This window comes from Lygodium microphyllum, chromosome 10, assembly GCF_053477565.2.
Source record: "Lygodium microphyllum isolate KBCC chromosome 10, Lygodium_microphyllum_v1.1.10, whole genome shotgun sequence".
NCBI lineage: Eukaryota > Viridiplantae > Streptophyta > Polypodiopsida > Schizaeales > Lygodiaceae > Lygodium > Lygodium microphyllum.
The window spans coordinates 99223334-99243080 of record NC_141144.1 but is presented as its reverse complement, the minus strand read 5'-3'; the positions used below and the strand labels follow the sequence as shown (position 1 = coordinate 99243080).

Below are 19747 nucleotides of genomic sequence, written 5' to 3'. Positions count from 1 at the left end.
CATGGACCACCTCCCCCCACTACAATATAGCCTAGACTACCCACACCTGGAGCTCAGCCGAGAGGAGGTGAATTGCATCATCAGAATGGATATCATCCAGACAGACACAGTCAGGACATGGGTGACCCCCATGTCGGAACTAGGAACCAAGAAGGCTTTCTACCGAGAGCACTTCCAGCATATCTCCCCAGATGGCTTCATCACCCGCCCAAGCTACATGGACACACACCTGTCTCACGGGGTTAGAAGTGCCATCGGACAAATCCGCACATCCTCACACCAACTACGGGTCGAAACGGGAAGATACGCAGCCAACCCCCTCCCCCCAAAAGACCGAATCTGTCAGCTCTGCCATCTCGAGCCAGAGACAAAGGAACACTATATCTGTAGATGCCCAGTGTACTACGAAATCCGGGGACGCTTCCACTGCCTATTCAACGAAGGATTCGGACCACTCTCCAAGGTGATGGAATTCAAAGACCAGAGATGCCTGGGGCTCTTTTTACTGGAAATACGACGCCACAGAGACCACCTTCTACGAACCACGGAGCAAAGACAAGGAACCACCAACCAACGCACACTCAACGAATTCTACCAAATACCAGCTCCCCTCCCCACCACGGAGCCCCCACCGGCCTTCCGACCCCGGGGGAGCACCTTAGAAATAGCCATAGCGAGAGGCAAAGCCCGGCGCCCACGCCCCACCAGCCCCCGTTCCTGCAGAAGACACATGTCGAAGATACAAGGGATACTACGCCGCCATCGGAGGGCCCTGCCCCGCCGCTTTAGTCTCTCCATGTTAGACCGACCCATGCGGGACATCCTAGGATGAACACTCCAAGAGCAGTTCTACACCGCAATGGGAGTACCTCTAGACTGTATCCAGTCTAGATATCATTTTGTACCCACTCAATTTAGTTCAACATAGCATAAACGTTAGCTTCACTGGGACTTTAAAAATCTCCCAGACATTTTGTATGCAACGTTCTGGTCTCATAGGCCAACTTGGCCTGTTGTAGACGTTAATCTCTCTCTCTCTCTCTCTCTCTCTCTCTCTCTCTCTCTCTCTCTCTCTCTCTCTCTCTCTCTCTCTCTCTCTCTCTCTCTCTCTCTCTCTCTCTCTCTCTCTCTCTCTCTCTCTCTCTCTCTCTCTCTCTCTCTCTCTCTCTCTCTCTCTCTCTCTCTCTCTCTCTCTCTCTCTCTCTCTCTCTCTCTCTCTCTCTCTCTCTCTCTCTCTCTCTCTCTCTCTCTCTCTCTCTCTCTCTCTCTCTCTCTCTCTCTCTCTCTCTCTCTCTCTCTCTCTCTCTCTCTCTCTCTCTCTCTCAAGTTGGTAGTAAGGGGAAGGAGAATAGCGTGTTATCCCTTGATTAACGAGGGGATTATATAGGGGAAAGATGGCACACGTGTGCCCCTCGCCCCCATCGAACTCGTCGTCATCATTGTCTTCATGTCCTCGGCAGCTCCACTGCCAACACAGCATCTCCCCCTTGCATGCTATCATCAGAGCTCTCTTTCGACTATAGCCCCCCCTCCGTCTACCAACTGGCAGCGTGGATAGGGGGCGAAAAGAATTTGCGGAACATTACAATCAATTTATTGTAACCCAACAAGGAATAAGGTTGTAGCAATGGAACACAATATAATGATCATTTTTGTAAAACTATTAAACATATTAAGTTTATGAAATGTCCATGTGAAAACTTGTCTATAGTATTATCTAATTGATTGTAATATAGTAAATAAAGAGTTTATCATCAAAATGCATATCCACATACTTATTACTAGTAGTATTATTCAAATTATAGTCTACAAAAGTTATATATAATAATATTTATTATAAATGATATTTTTTATATTCATAAAATATATGTTTTTTTAATAAAAATTATTATAAACTTTTGAAGTAAAATATGTAGAAAATCCTAAAATAGCATGGAAGAGTAATAAAAAACAAAAAATATGATTTTGATGACGCTCAACCTAAAAATCATTGTTATCTCTTACAGGAACTCTACTTTTGCAATTCTACCCATGCTGCCTTGTCAGTTAAGTCCGTTTTAGTCAATTTGAGCACTTGAATGTTCATATTTTGAGTTTGCACGAGAAAGTTAGAGCAAAAACAAGTTGCATATTACTTCAAGACAAACCATGTAGATATAGGGAGTTTCTATTCCTTACTTCTTCTTTTTTTTGAGTTATATATGATTATTCCTCTTACGCTAGTAAGCTTGATTATGACAATTGAGATTGAAAGTAGTATTAAGAGTCATACATGTACATCTAATTTAGTATATCATACAAATTAGAATGGGCCTTTCTTGAGAAATACATCATTCAAGAAGAGCTATATGGTTGATACTAATAGCTGCTTGAAGTAAATTTTCTTCTTCATCTTCATCTAAGATTTGAGATTGTGATTGTGATTGTGATTGTGAATGAAAATGAGATTGAGTGAGATTGAGCTCCCTTATCATGTACATCACATAAGCTCATGGGTGGTTAGGAGGTTCAAGCTCCATATTGGAGTGCATGTTGTGATGTTCCATTGCTCCCACTCTATAAATTGATAAAATATTATATAGATTTCTCTTCTTCTCTATTTTTTCCATATGTATTTTTATTCAATTTGATTGGCTACATAAATTATCATGATTATAAAGAACTCATGTTACACGTGGAGTGCCAGCATTGCAGCAAGTTAGGTGAGATATAAGAAGCATTTGGGGAGTGGTTGGAGGCATTCTCGCACTATGCAGAGGTGATGAGATTGAGAGGAGCACTAACGTGGCAGATTGTAGGCATATCATTGTGGAGGTCCCAAGTAGCATGGTGAGCATATTGGGTGGCATGTGTGGAGTCGACATTGAGATTGTGGGTATTAAAAGCATCGTTGGGAGTTAGGGGAACAACTACAAGCACCGCAATACTATAGGACTATGGCCGTGGACCCTTCTAATGGTAGTGTAGAGAAGAGGGGATGCTACATCATGAGGAGCCAAGAGGAATGCATTGGCTTGCAATCTTGTAAGCCAAACTTCTCAAGAAGTTTACCAATGTATCTTGACTATGATAACCCAATACCTCTAGCATCATGTATGAACTGAATGCCCAAGTAATAATGCAAAGACCCCAAGTCTGACATGTCAAAAGTTTGCTGCAAATTTTGTTTAAATACTGAAATCTGATCAACATGTGTCTCTATCAGCAAGAGATCATAAACATAAAGACAAATGATCAGCATGGATCCCCCCTCTTTACATACGTGAAAGGTAGACTCAGATGAGCTGTTTATGAACCCTTGGCTAAGCAAGAAAGCATCTATCTTTGCATACCAAGCTCTAGGAGCTTATTTCAAACCATACAAAGCTTTTTTCAGCTTGCAGACCAAGTGTTCCAAGCCCTCAACTGCAAAACCAGTAGGCTATTGTATATATACTTCCTCATGAAGTTCCCCATGTAAAAATGCAGTTTTCATATCCAACTGATCCACATTCCATCCATAATGAGCAGTCAAAGCAACCATAGACCTAATCGTCGTCATACGAGAAGTAGGAGCAAATGTCTCCTCATAGTCAATGCCTTTTTTCTGTGCATAGCCGTTAGCTACAAGCCTTGCCCTGTATTTGTCAATGGATCCATCTACATTCCGTTTCAACTTGTAGACCCATTTTGTTCCACTAGCTTTCTTTCCAAATGGCAAAGACACCAAATCCCATGTTTGATTCTTAGTGATAGAATCCAATTCAGCTTTCATTGCTGCCATTCAATGCACACTTTGTTGTGCATCTTCAAAACATTTAGGCTCCTCATCATCAAATGTGCTTGCTGCCATAACGAACTCCATGGTATGTGCAGTATCATGCATACGAGCTTGCCTTCTAGTATGGCCAGCCACGGGTGCATCCAGATGACTATCTTTCATAGTCTGCAAATACCATCTAGGCATTTGTCTTGCCTCATGACAGTGCATAAGCTCTTGCTGAATTTCAGTTTCAGCAGTTTGCTGAATATTCAGATCAGCCAATGGCTAATTTTCTACATTTTCCAAAGGAGCAACTAGCTAAACATTGAGTTCACTTGCTGAAACTCCAGCCGATCCACCAAATGTAATGGGCAGCAGCCCTTCAAATACATCACGGGCAGCCTGATATGTGTCTAAAACAATCAGGGACAATTCTGAAATTTCATTAAATAGTACATCCCTACTAACAAACACCTTTTTAGAAACAGGATCATAGAGTCTGTAGCCTTTGCTCTCACTGCTATATCCCATAAAAATGCATTAACAGCCTTGTTATCCAACTTTTTCTTGAGTACCTTTGGAATATGTGCGTATGCAAAGGACCCAAAGGTACGAAAGTGTCCAACAGAAGGTTTCCGACTGTTCCAAGCCTCAAAAGGTGTAATTTTCTTCAAAGCTTTCGTGGCGCATCTGTTCAAAACATGGCAAGCACACATGACGGCTTCCATCCAGAAATTGTGAGGCAAGCTCTTTGCCTCCAACATACATCTGGCCATCTCAATGAGTGACCGATTCTTTCTCTTTGCAACCCCATTCTGTTGTGGAGTATAAGCAGTAGTGTACTGATGGACAATGCCCTTCTACTTCAAAAAGGAATTCAGCATAAAGGACATGTATTCCCCCCCTCGGTCCGAAAGGAGAGTCTTAATTTTACAACCAGACTGGTTTTCAAAAAGTGCAATAAAAGCCAAGAATGCATCATACAGTTCTGACTTTTTGACCAAAGAGTAGACCCAGCAAAATTAAGTAAAGTCATCAATAAAAGTCACAAAATAATAACATTCTCCCAATGACTTTGTCTGCATAGGTCCACATACATCTGAATGCACTAACTGCAACTTGGCTGTTGCTCTAAAAGCAACATCATGGAGAAACGAAAAACGATGCATTTTCCGCAAAATACATCCTTCGCACAAGTGCTCAGGAGGTCTCTCCAATAGAGATAATCCATCTAGCATTTGCGTACATTGTAAGAGCATCAAGCTACCAAACTTCACATGCCCCATCCTAGCATGCCATAACTCTGCCTGTATCATAGCAGGAGTAAGAGTGGATATCAAATACGCTGACTGATCAACTAAAAAAGCATCCAACTCGTATAACCCATGACATAAAGTGCCTGTCAAGACCAAAGTCATGTGTTCTTTGTCTCTCACATTGCATCTGTCATCATCAAATGCAACCTGCAATCCACAACGTGCCAAAGAAGAGATAGAGAGCAAATTCTTCTTTATGCCTGGCACAAATAAGGTATCTTGTAGGCAGAGAAGAGAGCCATCAATGGCTGTGAGCACAATCTCCCCAATACCTCGAACACGGTATGATGCATTGTTGGCACACTGTACAGACATGCCAACTAAAGCAGCACTAACAGAAGCAAATAAATCTCTGCGAGATATAATATACCTAGAAGCACCACTGTCAGAAAACCGAGTGCCTGCATCCTCAATATAGCTAAATGCTTGATCTTCCCAAGAGGTTTCATAACTGCATGTGTAAAAACAATAGTCCCTGTCTGCAACAAAGAACACAGACTCAATAACAGTGGAAGGAGCATTAGAAATAGACATTCCTGACTCCTTTTTCTTCTCTTTCGCAATGCGCTTTCTGCACTCAATGATGTAGTGGCCTGACTTATTGCAATAATAGCATTTGCCCTTTTTGGCTAGCGTGCCCCATTGTTTTTTGTTTGCATGTGATGTGCCAAGCATCCACACCACTATTTCTCTGTGTTTGCTTCTTCTCCAAAACAAACAGACTAACTGAAGAAAAGTGATTCGATGCGCGACAATCCTCATGGTGAGGTTTAAGACTGTATGAAAAGCCAAGTACGAAGGACGTAATGAGTTCAAAGTGGTAGATATCATCTGTGCATCTGAATAATACTCATCAACATTTATGAGTTGCTCTAGCAAGTCCTGAATTTTGTTCAAGTGATCTTGAATAGAATGACCTTCATCCATTTTCAATGTCTCTAGCTCTTTCTTTAAGAAAGAGATATGAGTTTCATTCTTGCTGCAAACATCTGCTCCAAAGTTAGCCAAGCTTCTCGTGAAGAAGCTACTGCACGAATATGGGGGATGATTGACCGCTAAACTGCCAATGCAATCAACGACAAAGCCTGTGCATCCCGTGTATCCCATGCTTTTTGAGCTCCTGTTCTTTGGGGAAGTGGCTGAAGTGGAGCAAGTTGAGGTGCCCGTGGTGCACGTCCTCCTGGAGGAGGAGTAGCTGGAACCACAACTCCATGTCGAGCTTCTTCTCCACTGACATAATCTCAAAGATTTTTTGCCACAAGTACATTCTTCATCATGAAGGACCAAAGTGAATAGTTATTTCCATCCAATTTGTCCTCTTTGGATACATAGGTGAAAATATCTCCTCCCTGATTTGCCATGATTTTCAATTACCAAATAAAGATGCAAAAGAGCAATGTCGAAGCAAGACTACACTGGAAATCTAAAAATTTCCAGAAATTGTAGGAAATAACTTTCTGCAGTCAATGTATAGAGGTGTACTCTGTCAAAATTGTCTATTATGCACGCAGTCCAACGTGCAATCAGAGTTCAGCAACACTGTACCAGCAAAATCCCCAAAATTTCTTGCCTCAAATGTGTTCAAAACAATATTTCTATGACTGTGGCTGCAGTACATATGCCAATGTCCTCAAATAACATAAAAGCCCCAAAATTTTGGATGAATATGCCCAAATAATTAACATTCAATGTGTCTTATACACGTTTTTGAATGTTCTAACTGCTACGTAGGAACCCCCTTTTCTAGAAATTAATTTTGGTATTAAAAGAAGTTAAAAAAAAATTTAAAAAACCTTTGAAATGATGAGTTGTTATTGACCACAAATGGATGCAGGCGTGTATTGGCGGTGCTTCAATCGGGCTGAGCTGGCGACGGTTGACGGGCGCAGCGACTGGCAACTTGACGGGCGCAACGACTGGCCTGTGACACGGACGATATGTTTGACAGGACGTCTGGCAGGGCACGACAGGTGACAAACGTTAGGCGGGGTGTGCAGCAGCTGGTGTGAGGGCGCAGACAAGAGCTGCGCTGTCAGGGCTAGGGGTGTCGCAACAGGACTAGTGGCCGGGCACTGACAAGGCACAGGTACGATGGCCAGAGAGCAAGCGGGGCAGTGGCAATGGGCGAGAAGCTGCAGGATTCAAGCAGCACTAGTGCTGGAGAGCAGGGTAAGGGCAGGAGTTGCCACTGAGACTAAACAGAGCCAAGGAAGAGTTGGATTAAGGAGGAAGCTCCCAGAGGTTGAGCGGAGCTGGGCAGAACCTGAGCTGAGCTGAGCTGAGCCAATGCTACTCTGATACCAAATGTGAGGGAGGACAGGATCGAAGCTCAGCACAAAAACAAGTAGACAGTGTGAGAGTAAACCACGACACCCAATACGATAGACTGAAAGAGTGTAAGATGAAAGTACAATGTACAACCCTTAAACCTTAGGGTTGTAAGGGGTGTTCACACCCGAACACGGTAAGTGCCCGTAAGTGTGTGTCATAAGCACATACGAAATAATACCATAAGTCTGGGGAAAAATACCTCTCCTGCAGAGAGTAAAAAGTACCCCAGTGTCCTACTGATCACCGACACTCCTATGTGAGCATAGACATAAGTGAGGCGTGAGTGAAATACCCAATACAAATGTGTAAAAGGGAATAGGCTTAATTCCACATAGTCTAGATAGGACTCATGTGGAGGAACAGAAATCGGTACTTTTCTTGTTAAAAGCTCGGTTTTAGGGCGGCAAATGGGTCTAAAAATTGGGGAAAAATGTGGAATTCAGCAGAAAAATGTTCAATCACGAAGGCGGTGCCTCGACCTAGGACGATTTTAAGCATCAAGTGCTTTAAAGGCACCCGTGCGACACTTCCGGATTTTTAGGAATTTTTCTGTGCGCCTGTGCGAGTTAGAGAAGCTGCCGGCCAGTCCAGGATGTCGAGACGAACGCCCAGAATTTTTCGGATTGCGATTCGAACACCGGACGCGGGAAAGGCCGGAAAAAAGGCCAAAAATGAAAAGGTGGCCAAAGAGGAGGACCAAAGGGGGTGCCTCTTGGGACCCCCCCCCCCTCATTTTTTTCGTGAGATATAGGAGTATGTCGACGCGCTGACCAGTGCAACGAAAAATGATGCTCCCCCCCCCTCCTTCCCAAAACCGAGATGATGGCTATGAAGAAGCCATAGCAATGAAGGCAGCAGGCAAACACATTGATTGTTCACTTCAAATCGCCGCCTCTCGCGCATGGAATGATGGACTGTAGAGAGAGAACAGAAATCAGTCTTTCTCTCTCCTCTAAGGGATGGTGCACGTGGAAAGAAGAAAGAAGAAGAAGGGATGGCGGATGCTCGTCCAACGAAGATCGAATTGCTCCATGAATGAAGAGGGACTGGAGATGACAATACGTGGTCATGGTGAGCATTAAATGCATGCTGGAAATCAGTCCCGTAATGAAGACCAAGAAACCGAGACCTGAAAATAAGCGGTAATGTTATTTTTACAAAGGAAAATGATCTTTTTATGCTATTTGCTTTATGAAACTTTGTTCATATGGGATGAAAGTTCATTATGATATTGTTTTCCATGAGTTTCAACTGTTTGCAACCTGAAAATCAGAAAATATAAGGCTACATGACTGGAATTAGTGTTAAAATACATGAAAAACACGCGTTTTAAGAGTAAAATTCGGGGTTTTGCTATATAAATGAGAAATATGATATATCACACCAACTAAATCTGAGTTTTTTCTGTCAATGAACCTAAGGGCCACAGCCCACAATCAACTTTCATTTTCAGTCACTATTTATTAAAGAAAAATAGGGGAAAATGCCCAAAAATGGAAAAAATGGGTTTTAAAAATAGGAAAAAATAAAAAACGGGCTGAAGAAAATTAGGGAAAATTATATCTATGTTTGTGCAATGCATAACGATGGCAAAGCACGAGGTTGGCCTCGGTTTGTCCCCGTTTCTATATTTTGTGCGTATTTATTGTTCTTTTAAAAGGAGAAAATGCATAGAAACCCTATCTAACCGATCAATGATACAAAATGCTAAGAGTTGGATGAAGAGAAGTTGAAACGCTAAAGGATAAAGAAAAGATTTGATTTATGCATTGCACTTGGTATATAAGAAACGGTTTAAATAAAGAGGATGGTAGCATGAGCATATGGCTTAGTGCCTCCTTTCAACGCAGCACGCGCTATGGGATGAAAGTTCATTATGATATTGTTTTTCATGAGTTTCAACTGTTTGCAACCTGAAAATCAGAAAATATAAGGCTACATGGCTGAAATTAGTGTTAAAATACATGGAAAACATGCGTTTTAAGGGTAAAATTGAGGGTTTTGCTATATTTTTCTCCATTTGCACCAACCAAATCCTATGGCACTTTGTCTTGGAGCCATGGTCATAGCTAAGAGGGGGAAAATCCCTATAGATTTTTCTCCATCTCCACCAACCAACTAGTATTATGCTTTTTCTTCATGCCATTTAACAAATAATCCATCAAGGGCTATTGAATAACCCTAACATTTGCATCCTTCAAAGAAAATATTATGTTAATATTTCACCTCCTCAAAAATCAAACTTCCCCAAGAAGAGTCATTGAATGCTTCATCAACCAATTCAAAGGTCGGAGGGTTAAAATGAACTCATATGTATATGAGGAAGTAACCCGTGTAATCCCAGCCGACAGGATTAATATGATATGTCACGCCAACTAAATCTGAGTTTTTTCTGTCAATGAATCTAAGGGCCATAGCCCAGAATCAACTTTCATTTTCAGTCATTATTTATTTAAAAAAAATAGGAAAAAATGCCCAAAAATGGAAAAAAATGAGTTTTGAAAATAGGAAAAAATAAAAAACGGACTGAGAAAAATTAGAAAAAATTATATCTATGTTTGTGCAATGTATAATGATGGCAAAGCACGAGGTTAGCCTCGGTTTGTCCCTGTTTCTATGTTTTGTACGTATTTATCGTTCTTTTAAAAAGGAAAAATGCATAGAAACCCTATCTAACCAATCAATGATACAAAATACTAAGAGTTGGATGAAGAGGGACTGAAACGCTGAAGGATAAAGAAAAGATTTGATTTATGCATTGCACTTGGTATATAGAAAACGGTTTAAATAAAGAGGATGGTAGCATGAGCATATGGCTTGGTACCTTCTTTCAACGCAGTATGCGCTAGTAAAATTCATGGAAAGAATGCTTTATGCACCATGCACGATGCTGATCTTTCTTTTATCTGAGCACATAGCCATATACGATTTGCATTAAGCATAATAATTAAAAGATATCAAAAAAACCTCCTGGATGCATGGCACCTGTTTTCCTTAGGTTGTGACAAACGACGAGTGTGAGAGGATGTCCTAAGCTGTGGGTTAGTCGTTGGGTCCTAAGGGAAAATTATAGTGAGGAATGGTACATCCTGGAACGTACAATATTGATAACTTGAGAGGAGTTTGTGCCCGTTTGTGTTATATGTTTAGCAGCGCATCAAAGGGCCAATCCTTGCGATGTACGAGAGCTGCAATGGGGCTCCGACTATTAGTCGGTGGAGTGCCTCCTATGTGTGTGTGACGAGACGTTATGCCTATATACTTTGGGATCTCCCTTTGAGGAGTTTTAGGGAAACGTTGAACTATAAACTATAAACGCAGAAATTAAGCTTTAGGGCAGTTTGTCCTTTAGCATTAGATTGACGCTCCTGGTCCGCGAGGCCGTGAGGGTGTTTGTGTGTCATGAGCATGAGGTCCGGCTAGTGCTATAGCCAGTGCTGGCCCATTTTAGGTCCCATTACTTGTTCCCAAGAACAAAGTATTACTAGGGGTCACCAACAGGTACTGTTTCACAAGTTGCCAAAGTCACGCCTTCCTAAAAACAAAATGGGTATACATTACAAACAGAACAACTTTGACACCGGATGATCAAACCAAGAGAATCATCTTATGGATCTCCAAAAGTGTAAAAGAAAACAGGCTCAATTCCACAAAGTCTGAATAGGGCTCGTAGGGAGGAACATGAGATCAGTATTTTTCTTGTTCCCAAGAGCAAAATAGGGTTCACCAAAAGTTACTGTTTCCTAAGTTGCCAAAGTCAGGCCAACGCTCTGAGTCCGGAGCCCAAAGGTCTTTACCCTAAAGATACCCAAGGCATTGGGGAAATGGTGTTGCAAAGTACCATCCAAGGGCCTATAGTGATCCAAAAGGCAATGGAATACTATTATAGGACTTAGAATTTCGTTTTCCTTTTTATGTGTGGCCTAGCTCATCACTTCATAAAAAAGAAAATAAAACAACCGTATCAAGGGCCCCAATGTAGAAGGTATGATAAGGTAGACCGCAAATGCCACAAGGAGTGGGATAGCTGCTCAAGATCGTTGGTTGAGCCATGGAAGTTCATAGTGTTTCCACAATGAGACAAAGGGGAACATGCTACACAAATGCATGGGTTTCTTCTTGCAAACATGTCCAAAATTGCAGATTTTCATCCATCCAATGTCCAAATGAAAAAGCACAATGTTATGCAAAAGAAATGCAATAAGGGGCATGTTCATATAGCAATGTTTCACTCATGCAATTACCTTGCAAGGGAATTGTTCATTTGCCCACGTACCCTTTACAATGAAATATTGAGTTTGTGATCCACATGATATGGAAGAGACAACACAAGCCTTTTGTCTAAGGTGGAGGATATTCAAACACAAATAAACAAACACCATTATAAATTCTATAAGTGTCATTTTCACATAAAACACATTATGATAATTAGAGCAAAACAAAACGTAAGGAGCATGTTGCAAGCTTAATGTGCTTTTACATGCACACATTCATATAAGCCCATATTAGTCAACCAGTACATTCTACAAGGGAAGATAAAAAACAACATGAGACCACAAAGATCACTTGGAGCATTACCAGAAAGTAGCCAATCAAGATCCACCATGTAATTGGAGAGCAACGCAAACAAAACATCACCCTGACAACAAGAATATAAACTATTAGAGTGCATCTTGAGGAGACATCAAAAAGGAATAGGAAATTAGTCGCAACATTTTAGCTATTAATAAGCCTTCCAAGTCAATTTGTACACCAAAAGATTACATCCCTTTACAACATTTAATAATATATCAAAATAGGCATTCCCTTTGACAAAAAGTTTCAATATCAACTCCATCATCCCAAAAAGGAACCAAAAGGAGCAAAAGCATAATCCCTCAGCTATACCATAAGAAACAATACCAAGCTAAAAACTCTCGTAGAAACATGCCTTGAATCAACACAACTATAATATTTCTTCCCTTCATGAAGACATTAGATGGTTTCCTAAATGAAATCAAGCTTAAAGTTTCATCAATGAAGAGCTAAATCGTTTTTTTGTTTTGTTTTGTGAGTCGGGTATGCACAACCAAGTTTTGCTAGCGCTCTCACAAGGCCAAACCCTAAAGCCCCTAGTTTTGTCAAACTAAGATGCTTACTTCCACTCCCTTCAATTGATAGCTCCGAGGAGATCAGCATTGCGTTGCGGGGGATAGGCACCAATCACCCCATTTAGGAGCCCAAGTAATCTAGGACTTGCTCACCTAGTAAACGCCCTATCCCGATGTTTTTCTACATAAAGAGTGCCATGCCCATCTTGGATGTTAGCTCATAGCATGTGTCCCTCCATGCAAGCTACCACTAGACCCCTAGATTGGTCATTGTTCATTTTGGTGAAGCCAACTGTGTGGTGATGTCGCAAGAATTAATTATCCGCCGACACATGGGTTTCCTACCTCCAAGGTATTATCATCACCTCCCAAGGGGATTGGTGTCATGAGTGAGCACATGCATTTTTGCAACCCTCACTTAACATGTGGATTATTTTTTAATCACATGTTTAAGTAAATGTTGCACATGTGAGGTGCAATTGAGGTTAGTGCAAATTAATGAGCTCAACACCCAAGGAAATCAACAGATATTGAAGGTAAAAGTTGTGATTAGTTATGTCACATAGACACTACGTGGTATCTTGTGCCAATTACTCGCCTAAGTCATTTATTTGGCCATAAGTGTCAATTGGTGGCACTAGAGATGTAGCATTCAATGGTACTTAACACCAATCTGATGGTCAAAAATGGCACAGGGACACTCGCGAGATGAAGTAGCCTAGCCAATTTGATTACTGGCTAGTTTGACTATTTTTCTGGGCACCGAAATAATTATTATATTAATTATCAATAATTTTAGAGTAAAAATTAATATAATAATGTGGATAATGCTGAAAATTCATTTGGAAAGGCTGCTACTTGTTAAAGTTTTCAAAGGGAGGCTCACAAAAACGTAAGAAAGACTAGAAGAGCAAAACAAAGACTTAGAGAGAGAAAGAGAAAGAGAGAGAATCATTCATGGCAAAATCATTGATCTCTTTATGAGAGAGAGAGAGAGAATGACGTCGCCTGCGTCCCGTCGTCATTGCCTGCTGCTCTGTCGCCTGTGCCACGTCCGCGTCGTCTACAGTCCCGTCGCGTGCCCCGCCCTGCTGTCGCGCGCCTGACATGCTCTGCTGCCGCGCCTTGCTGTCGCCCACCTGACTTGCGACGTCGACTTCGGCTCCTGCTCGTTGCCCGTCCACCTTGTGTGTCAGGGCTCCCGACGTCGCCGACGGACCTATGCCCTATGGACCGTTGCCTGATCCCTGCCGCCGTCTCCCAGCACCTGCACCTGCACAGTTAGGGTTGTGCCCAGCCCCACGCGTTTCGCCCTCCTGCACCTGCACGGTTAGGGTTACGCCCAGTCCTACGCGTTATATACACTCCCTCGAGACAGGCCACAGCTGAGGCTGACAGGTATCAAACAGGTTCCATCAGTTGTGCGTGCCGAATAAGCCCTGGACAGCGCCTTTGTACAAAAAAGAGAGAGAGGGAGAGAGCGAGAAAAAGTGAGAAAAAGCGAGCGCGTGTCAGAGAGAGAGAGGGAGAGCGGCCAGTGTTCGTTTCTACCACCCATGAGCTCTTGGCTCTGTATCTGACCTGCACCAGTGGTGTCTCAACATGGCTGGTCTGGACATGGCCTTTATCGACCAAACGGTGGCAGCCCTTGGTCCGGATTCTGATACAGAGGACCCAAAGGATATGGTTCCTTGCACAGAGGAGATGCCCTCTGGTCCTGATTTCCAACCTGCGGGCAAACGCACCAAGCATGCTTCGGAAGCGATAATGGATCAGCAAGAATGTTCTTATGCTTAGGTTGCCTCTGATTCTATGGATTCTCAAGATGTTGACTGGGAGCATTTGCTGGAATTCGCCAACACTCTGCTTGGCAATTATGTCCAACATAATCATAAAGCTTTTTCTAACTCTGGAACTGAAGATGTGCTAGAAGCCACGGTGGACCCGAAAAATGTATTGCCCTCATTTTCGATGTTTTATGACCGTGGTGTTATACTCTTCTTCACTGGCAGGATCCCAGTGCTTTCCCATATTCGCCAATGGCTGCACAATCTACTACAAGGGGAGTGTGTTAAGGAGATTTTTGATGGGCTCCGAGGCTTCTATGAGGTGCTATTGAAACCTCAACAGCATCGTGCTAACCTCCTGTCTAAACTGCCATTGTTCTTTGATCATCTTCTGGTCCATGTTGTGCCATGGCACCCAATGGCACATTTTCAGCGCCTGCTTCAACTTGAATGCCCTGTCTAGGTTGAAGTGGAAAATTGTCCGGCTGTCTATTGGCCACTGTTAAAGGATGCCATGGCCGTTGTGGGCACTGTGTTGGTCCCCCCGAGCCTCAGGGCCATGAACTGTAACCGTTTGTGTATGTTATGGGACACGGCTAGGAAAAGGCTTGCTTGGTTACGTATTAATTGCTCTGGCATCCATCCTTTGCACTTTCGTTTGAAATAGGGCAACTTTGCAAGGCATTGCTTTTCGTATGGAAAATTGGGATATTTTATGGCCGAATGCCCAGAGAAGCAATGGACTTCAGAGGTTGAGCATGTTGTGCTGCCCATGGAAGATATGGTGCTTGATGCTCCGTCGCAAGATGCAACCCAGCCACCTAAAGTTTTGGATAAAGGTAAACAATATGGTTTGGATTTGGATTCTCGTGGCAATGACTGGGTAGATGTACGTGCCAAAAAAGGTAAAAGGCTTGAAGCTGGCCTGGCAGATACTGGGCCTAATGCTTCACAAGATTCTATGCGCACTTATATGCGCCGGAAAGAGATGTTGTCTTCAAAGCATCCTGCTCATCCTATGGTTTCTTCTGCACCTCGTCATCAGTCTACTAGGAAAGTCTATTCGGACGGTCCAAAGGGCCCACCTGCTAAGTTGGCTTTTGATAATAAAGGTAATGTGATTACCCCATGGGATCATCGTTATCCCCGCTCCACCCCCAAGACAATGGATATTCCCTCTACCTCTAAAGCCGGCCGTCAAAACTCTTTTGCCGTCTTAGCTGACTCTTTGGATGAGGGAGTCCTTGACATTCTGGCAGAAAAGGTTAAATCGAGGCAAGCTATGTCTCGTTCCTGATTTCCTTTTTGAATACACATGAAGATAGCCACGTGGAATGTGCGAGGCATTTGTTTTTGCCATAAGCAACATGCCATGTGGACTGTATTACATGAGAATCAGTGGGATGCCTTGTGTGTTGTTGAGCACAAGAGTCACAATGAAGCAGGAAAAGTTGTAGATTGCCATGGATTTCGCTTGTTTTACGCAGGGACACATGCCATGCATTATTCTGGTGTGCTTATGATTGTCCATGAGAAATATCACCATGTTCTTATTAAAAATGATAAACATGGCCGTTTTGTGGTGATTGAAGTTTTATTTGAAGGAGAGATCTTATGGTTGCTGAGCCTCTATGCTCCGAATGACCCGTTATCCCGCCGAGATCTATGGAATATTTTGCAGACCTCCTTGTCACTTGGCAGACGGGGTTTTTTGATGGGGGATTTTAATATGTGTGTTGATTCTTCGCAGTCCACTTCAGAACATTCGGTGATGGACGCTTCGGAAAGTCGTGTGTGGAATGCTTTTGCTCTTGCTGTACTTAAGCAAGATCTCTGGTCTTGGCTACACCCCTCTTCTACAGGGTTTACTTTGCATTCTCTGCAGTATGCAACTACATGGTCGCGGTTGGACCGCATGTACATCATGCAGGATGATGATTTTCTTCCTGAGATGCTGGAAATGCAAGTGTTGCAGCAATATGCCTTATCGGACCCTTTCCCTCTACAGCTTGAGATACTTGCACAACCCATTGCACCTTTTAAGCAATTCCTGGATAGACTCCCTTTGTGCTTCAACTCCTCTTATTTGAAGCATGCAATCTTTCAGGGCTATATGCAGCAATTGATTGATAGATTTTTATTGGACTTTGCCGCTAAGGGCAATGCTTCTTTTGAACGCTTGCTCTCTAATATGTAGCGGGTTGCTCGGCAGTATGGGGTCCATCATGCCTCTCTTTGTCGGCGGCGTCGCCATGCAGCAGAGGCCTTACTGGCTTTGGTTCGTTCTCTGCTAGGGGACACTCCAGATGATGTATTCCTGCTGTCATTGGCGATGCGTTTGGCTGATCTTATTAAAGAGTTTCATTTGAAATCTTATCAGCAGGCCAAATTGCAAAATTTGCACGACAACTTGCAAGACAGTGCTTGTCAGACTCATAAGTTCTTTCGAGCTCTACATGCATCTTCTGCGCGAGAAAATATAACCAGACTACAGGATTCAGAAGGTCGAATGATCATTGATCCCCAGACAATTGTGAATATGTGCAGGAATTATTTTGTTGACCTTCTTGGTTCTTCTCCTTCGCCTTCTGACCACACTACTCATGCACGTTCAGTTTTCTATGATTTGGTCCGCAATCAGGTTCCACTTGATATGCAAACTACGTTGGAGACAGATATTTGTGAGGCAAAGGTTATGGATGTTCTGTTACACCTGCCCAAGGATAAAAGTCCCGGTTGGGATGGTCTCACCAATGAATTCTTTGAGACTTCTGCTACCCAACTGGTGAAACCATTGACGGCTATGTTTCAGCAGGTTTGGGAAACGGGGTTCATGCCTTCCTCATGGAAAGAAGGTCTTATTAAGCAGCTTCCTAAAGTCCCTTCGCCGTCAATGTTAAAACATTGGAGGCCAATTTCTTTGATGGGTTAGATGTATAAAATCTTTTCCAAAGTGATGGCGAATTGGCTCCACAAGCATCTTCCGGCCATTGTGCATCCGCTTCAATATGGTTTCATTAAGGGCCGAAACATTCTACACAATATCTTAAATGTACAAATGGCTATCGACTATGCAAGGCACTCGAATCACCAAGTGGTTTTGATTCAATTGGATCTAGAGAAGGCTTTTGATTATTTAGATTGGTCTTTTATTGCACAACTTATGTCTACGACGGGCTTTGGTACTCGGATGTCCTACTTGATCTACACCATTAGTACTGCGGCTTCTTCGCGAGTTATGCTAAATGGTGGTGTCACCAAGCCATTTGTCCTTGCACGCTCTTTGAGACAAGGTTGCCCTTTGAGTCCTCTCTTCTTTGCCCTTGCGACTCATCTGGTTCTTTCCATGTTATCTTCCATGGCAGCTTCTACTCAGTTGGTTGGATTGTCCCTTCCTTTTGGACAACACTTCATTACTAAATCTTTGGTTGATGACAGCTTTATGATTCTACGTGCCGACAAGGACAATCTTCGCAAAGCATTAGATGTTTGGACGCTCTTTGGTCATGCTTCTGGTCTTCATATCAATGCTTTCAAATCGGCCATTCTCAGTTGCACGGAGTCCGATTTACAGTCGTTGGGTTGGCAGGGTCAGGTTGTTCCCCGTGGTTCCATTGACAGGCATCTTGGGTACCCTTTGGGTGTTGATATTCGGCCAAAACAACTTCTCGACTGGATTTCACACAAACTGACAGCTAAGTTTCTGTATTGGAGGTCGCAGGCTTGGCCCTTCCACGTTCGTCTCAAGGTGGCTCAAACCATTATGTTGCCGATGCTCACATATTTCTTGCCATTGCTGCCTTGGACTACTACTACTTTGAATGCGCTCACTCAATTCGCTTCATGTTATGAAAGAAGGATTCATTGCAACCAGGCATTTCATGGATTTCTTGGTCACATACATGTACCCCCAGACACATGGGTGGTGGGGCTATTTTGGATGCTGAAACTCATATGCTAGCACTTCGTTGGTCTCTTTTTCGTGCCATGTGCATGGATCAGCACCCGTGGGTCCTTATAGCTCGTTATTTTCTTGAGGATCACGGGCTTCGACATGGTAATACACAAATTCGGAGCTCCTGGTGGCATGTTCTTAATGCAGACTCGCGGTTTTCTACTCCTTCCTCATCCCTGCTTATTCATTTGGTCTGCTCCTGGAAATTGGTTCTCCAGAAGGCGCGTTGGCATCCAGCGGAGGACCGCTTACATGCTAACTCTTTTCAACTGGAATTGTTGGCAGTTTCGCGACTACTTTCTTGGGAAGGCAAACAGTGGTTGGCTTCTCGCTAAGCCCTTTGGATTGGGTTTTTGTACGACCAAAATACCCCGCACCGGCACAGCCGCATATGAAGATCATGTTTCATTTTCTTAGATACTAGGGATGCTGGCACAATTGGACCACTCGGAATGTCTTTCTTTTTGATTCAGCCTCTAATGTCCCGGCACATATTGTGAGGCTTAAAGGTCTCTTGCATTGGCAGATAGATCTCATTCGGCACTCAGGCTTACTCCCTCAGGAGGATCATTCTTGCTAAAAACAAATCATGAGAAGCTAAAGCAACTATCATGAGCTGAGTTTTAGCCATTAGCAATAGGTGTTTGCAGATTTGGAGCAGCCAAGAGCTCCACACGATCCTAGGTAGCTCCGCGACAGCCCCAAGCTGAAGACATCAACAAATTTTGGGTCTCCAGATGCAAGAGAGAACATTTATTGCTGTTGGGACAGCCCAATAGCTGCATTTGACTGATTTTCAGTCATTTCTTGCAACAAAACCTTGAATTTTCTCTCTCCTCAATGTTCTCCCTCATTCCCCAACCATTTCACAACCTTGCTTCGAAGATCTCAACATTTGGATCCTCAAGGGCAGAGTAATTTTAGTTTTCTCTATTGTAAACCCTAATTTACAACAGAAATTAGGGTTTAGCAATTATCTCGGGAAGCATGCCAAACATTGAAGACTCCAAAACCTGAATTATTCAGGGCTGAAGGTGATTTTCAACTGAAGTCAAGTGGAGGACCAGCCAACCATCAAATTTGGGGAATTTCCACTCTTCTTGAAGTGGATGAAAGCCAATTGCCTAGCCAAATCAAGGGGCGAATCAAATTGAAGACTGACTGGTCACTTTGGACAGCAAGGAGAGTTTAGATTGCGAAGGGAATTGAAAGAATCCATTGTAAATCAACTTGTACTTCAATAAAGCTAAAGAAATACCGAAAGGGGCGCCAATTTTGGGGCCAATCATCAAATGTCCATTGTACAAAGATTAGGAGGTAAATTTGTATTTTCAATCTTGCAATAAATTCTTAGTGCTATAATTAAGTTGTAATCAAGGAATTACCACTCATCCATTGAAGGAAGGTTGGTTCCACGGTACCATCACCAAGGTACCATCAAATCCTTTGAATTGGTTGGCCCTTGGCACTTGATTGCAACTTGGGACCGTTTTGCAATCTTGCAGAAATTGTCCTCAACAATGAAT

General features: G+C 42.8%; 1 protein-coding gene across 5 annotated transcripts in view; it reads right to left on the bottom strand.

Annotated features, from left to right (window-relative positions):
• TDP1 (tyrosyl-DNA phosphodiesterase-like protein) overlaps positions 1-19747 on the bottom strand; it is a 235387-nt gene that overhangs the window by 138069 nt on the left and 77571 nt on the right. For all 5 annotated transcript variants that reach the window (XM_087686644.1, XM_087686642.1, XM_087686645.1 and 2 more), the window contains exon 5: positions 11968-12028. In XM_087686644.1, the coding sequence (XP_087542770.1) occupies positions 11968-12028 (61 nt within the window). The remainder of the gene's footprint in view (positions 1-11967; positions 12029-19747) is intronic.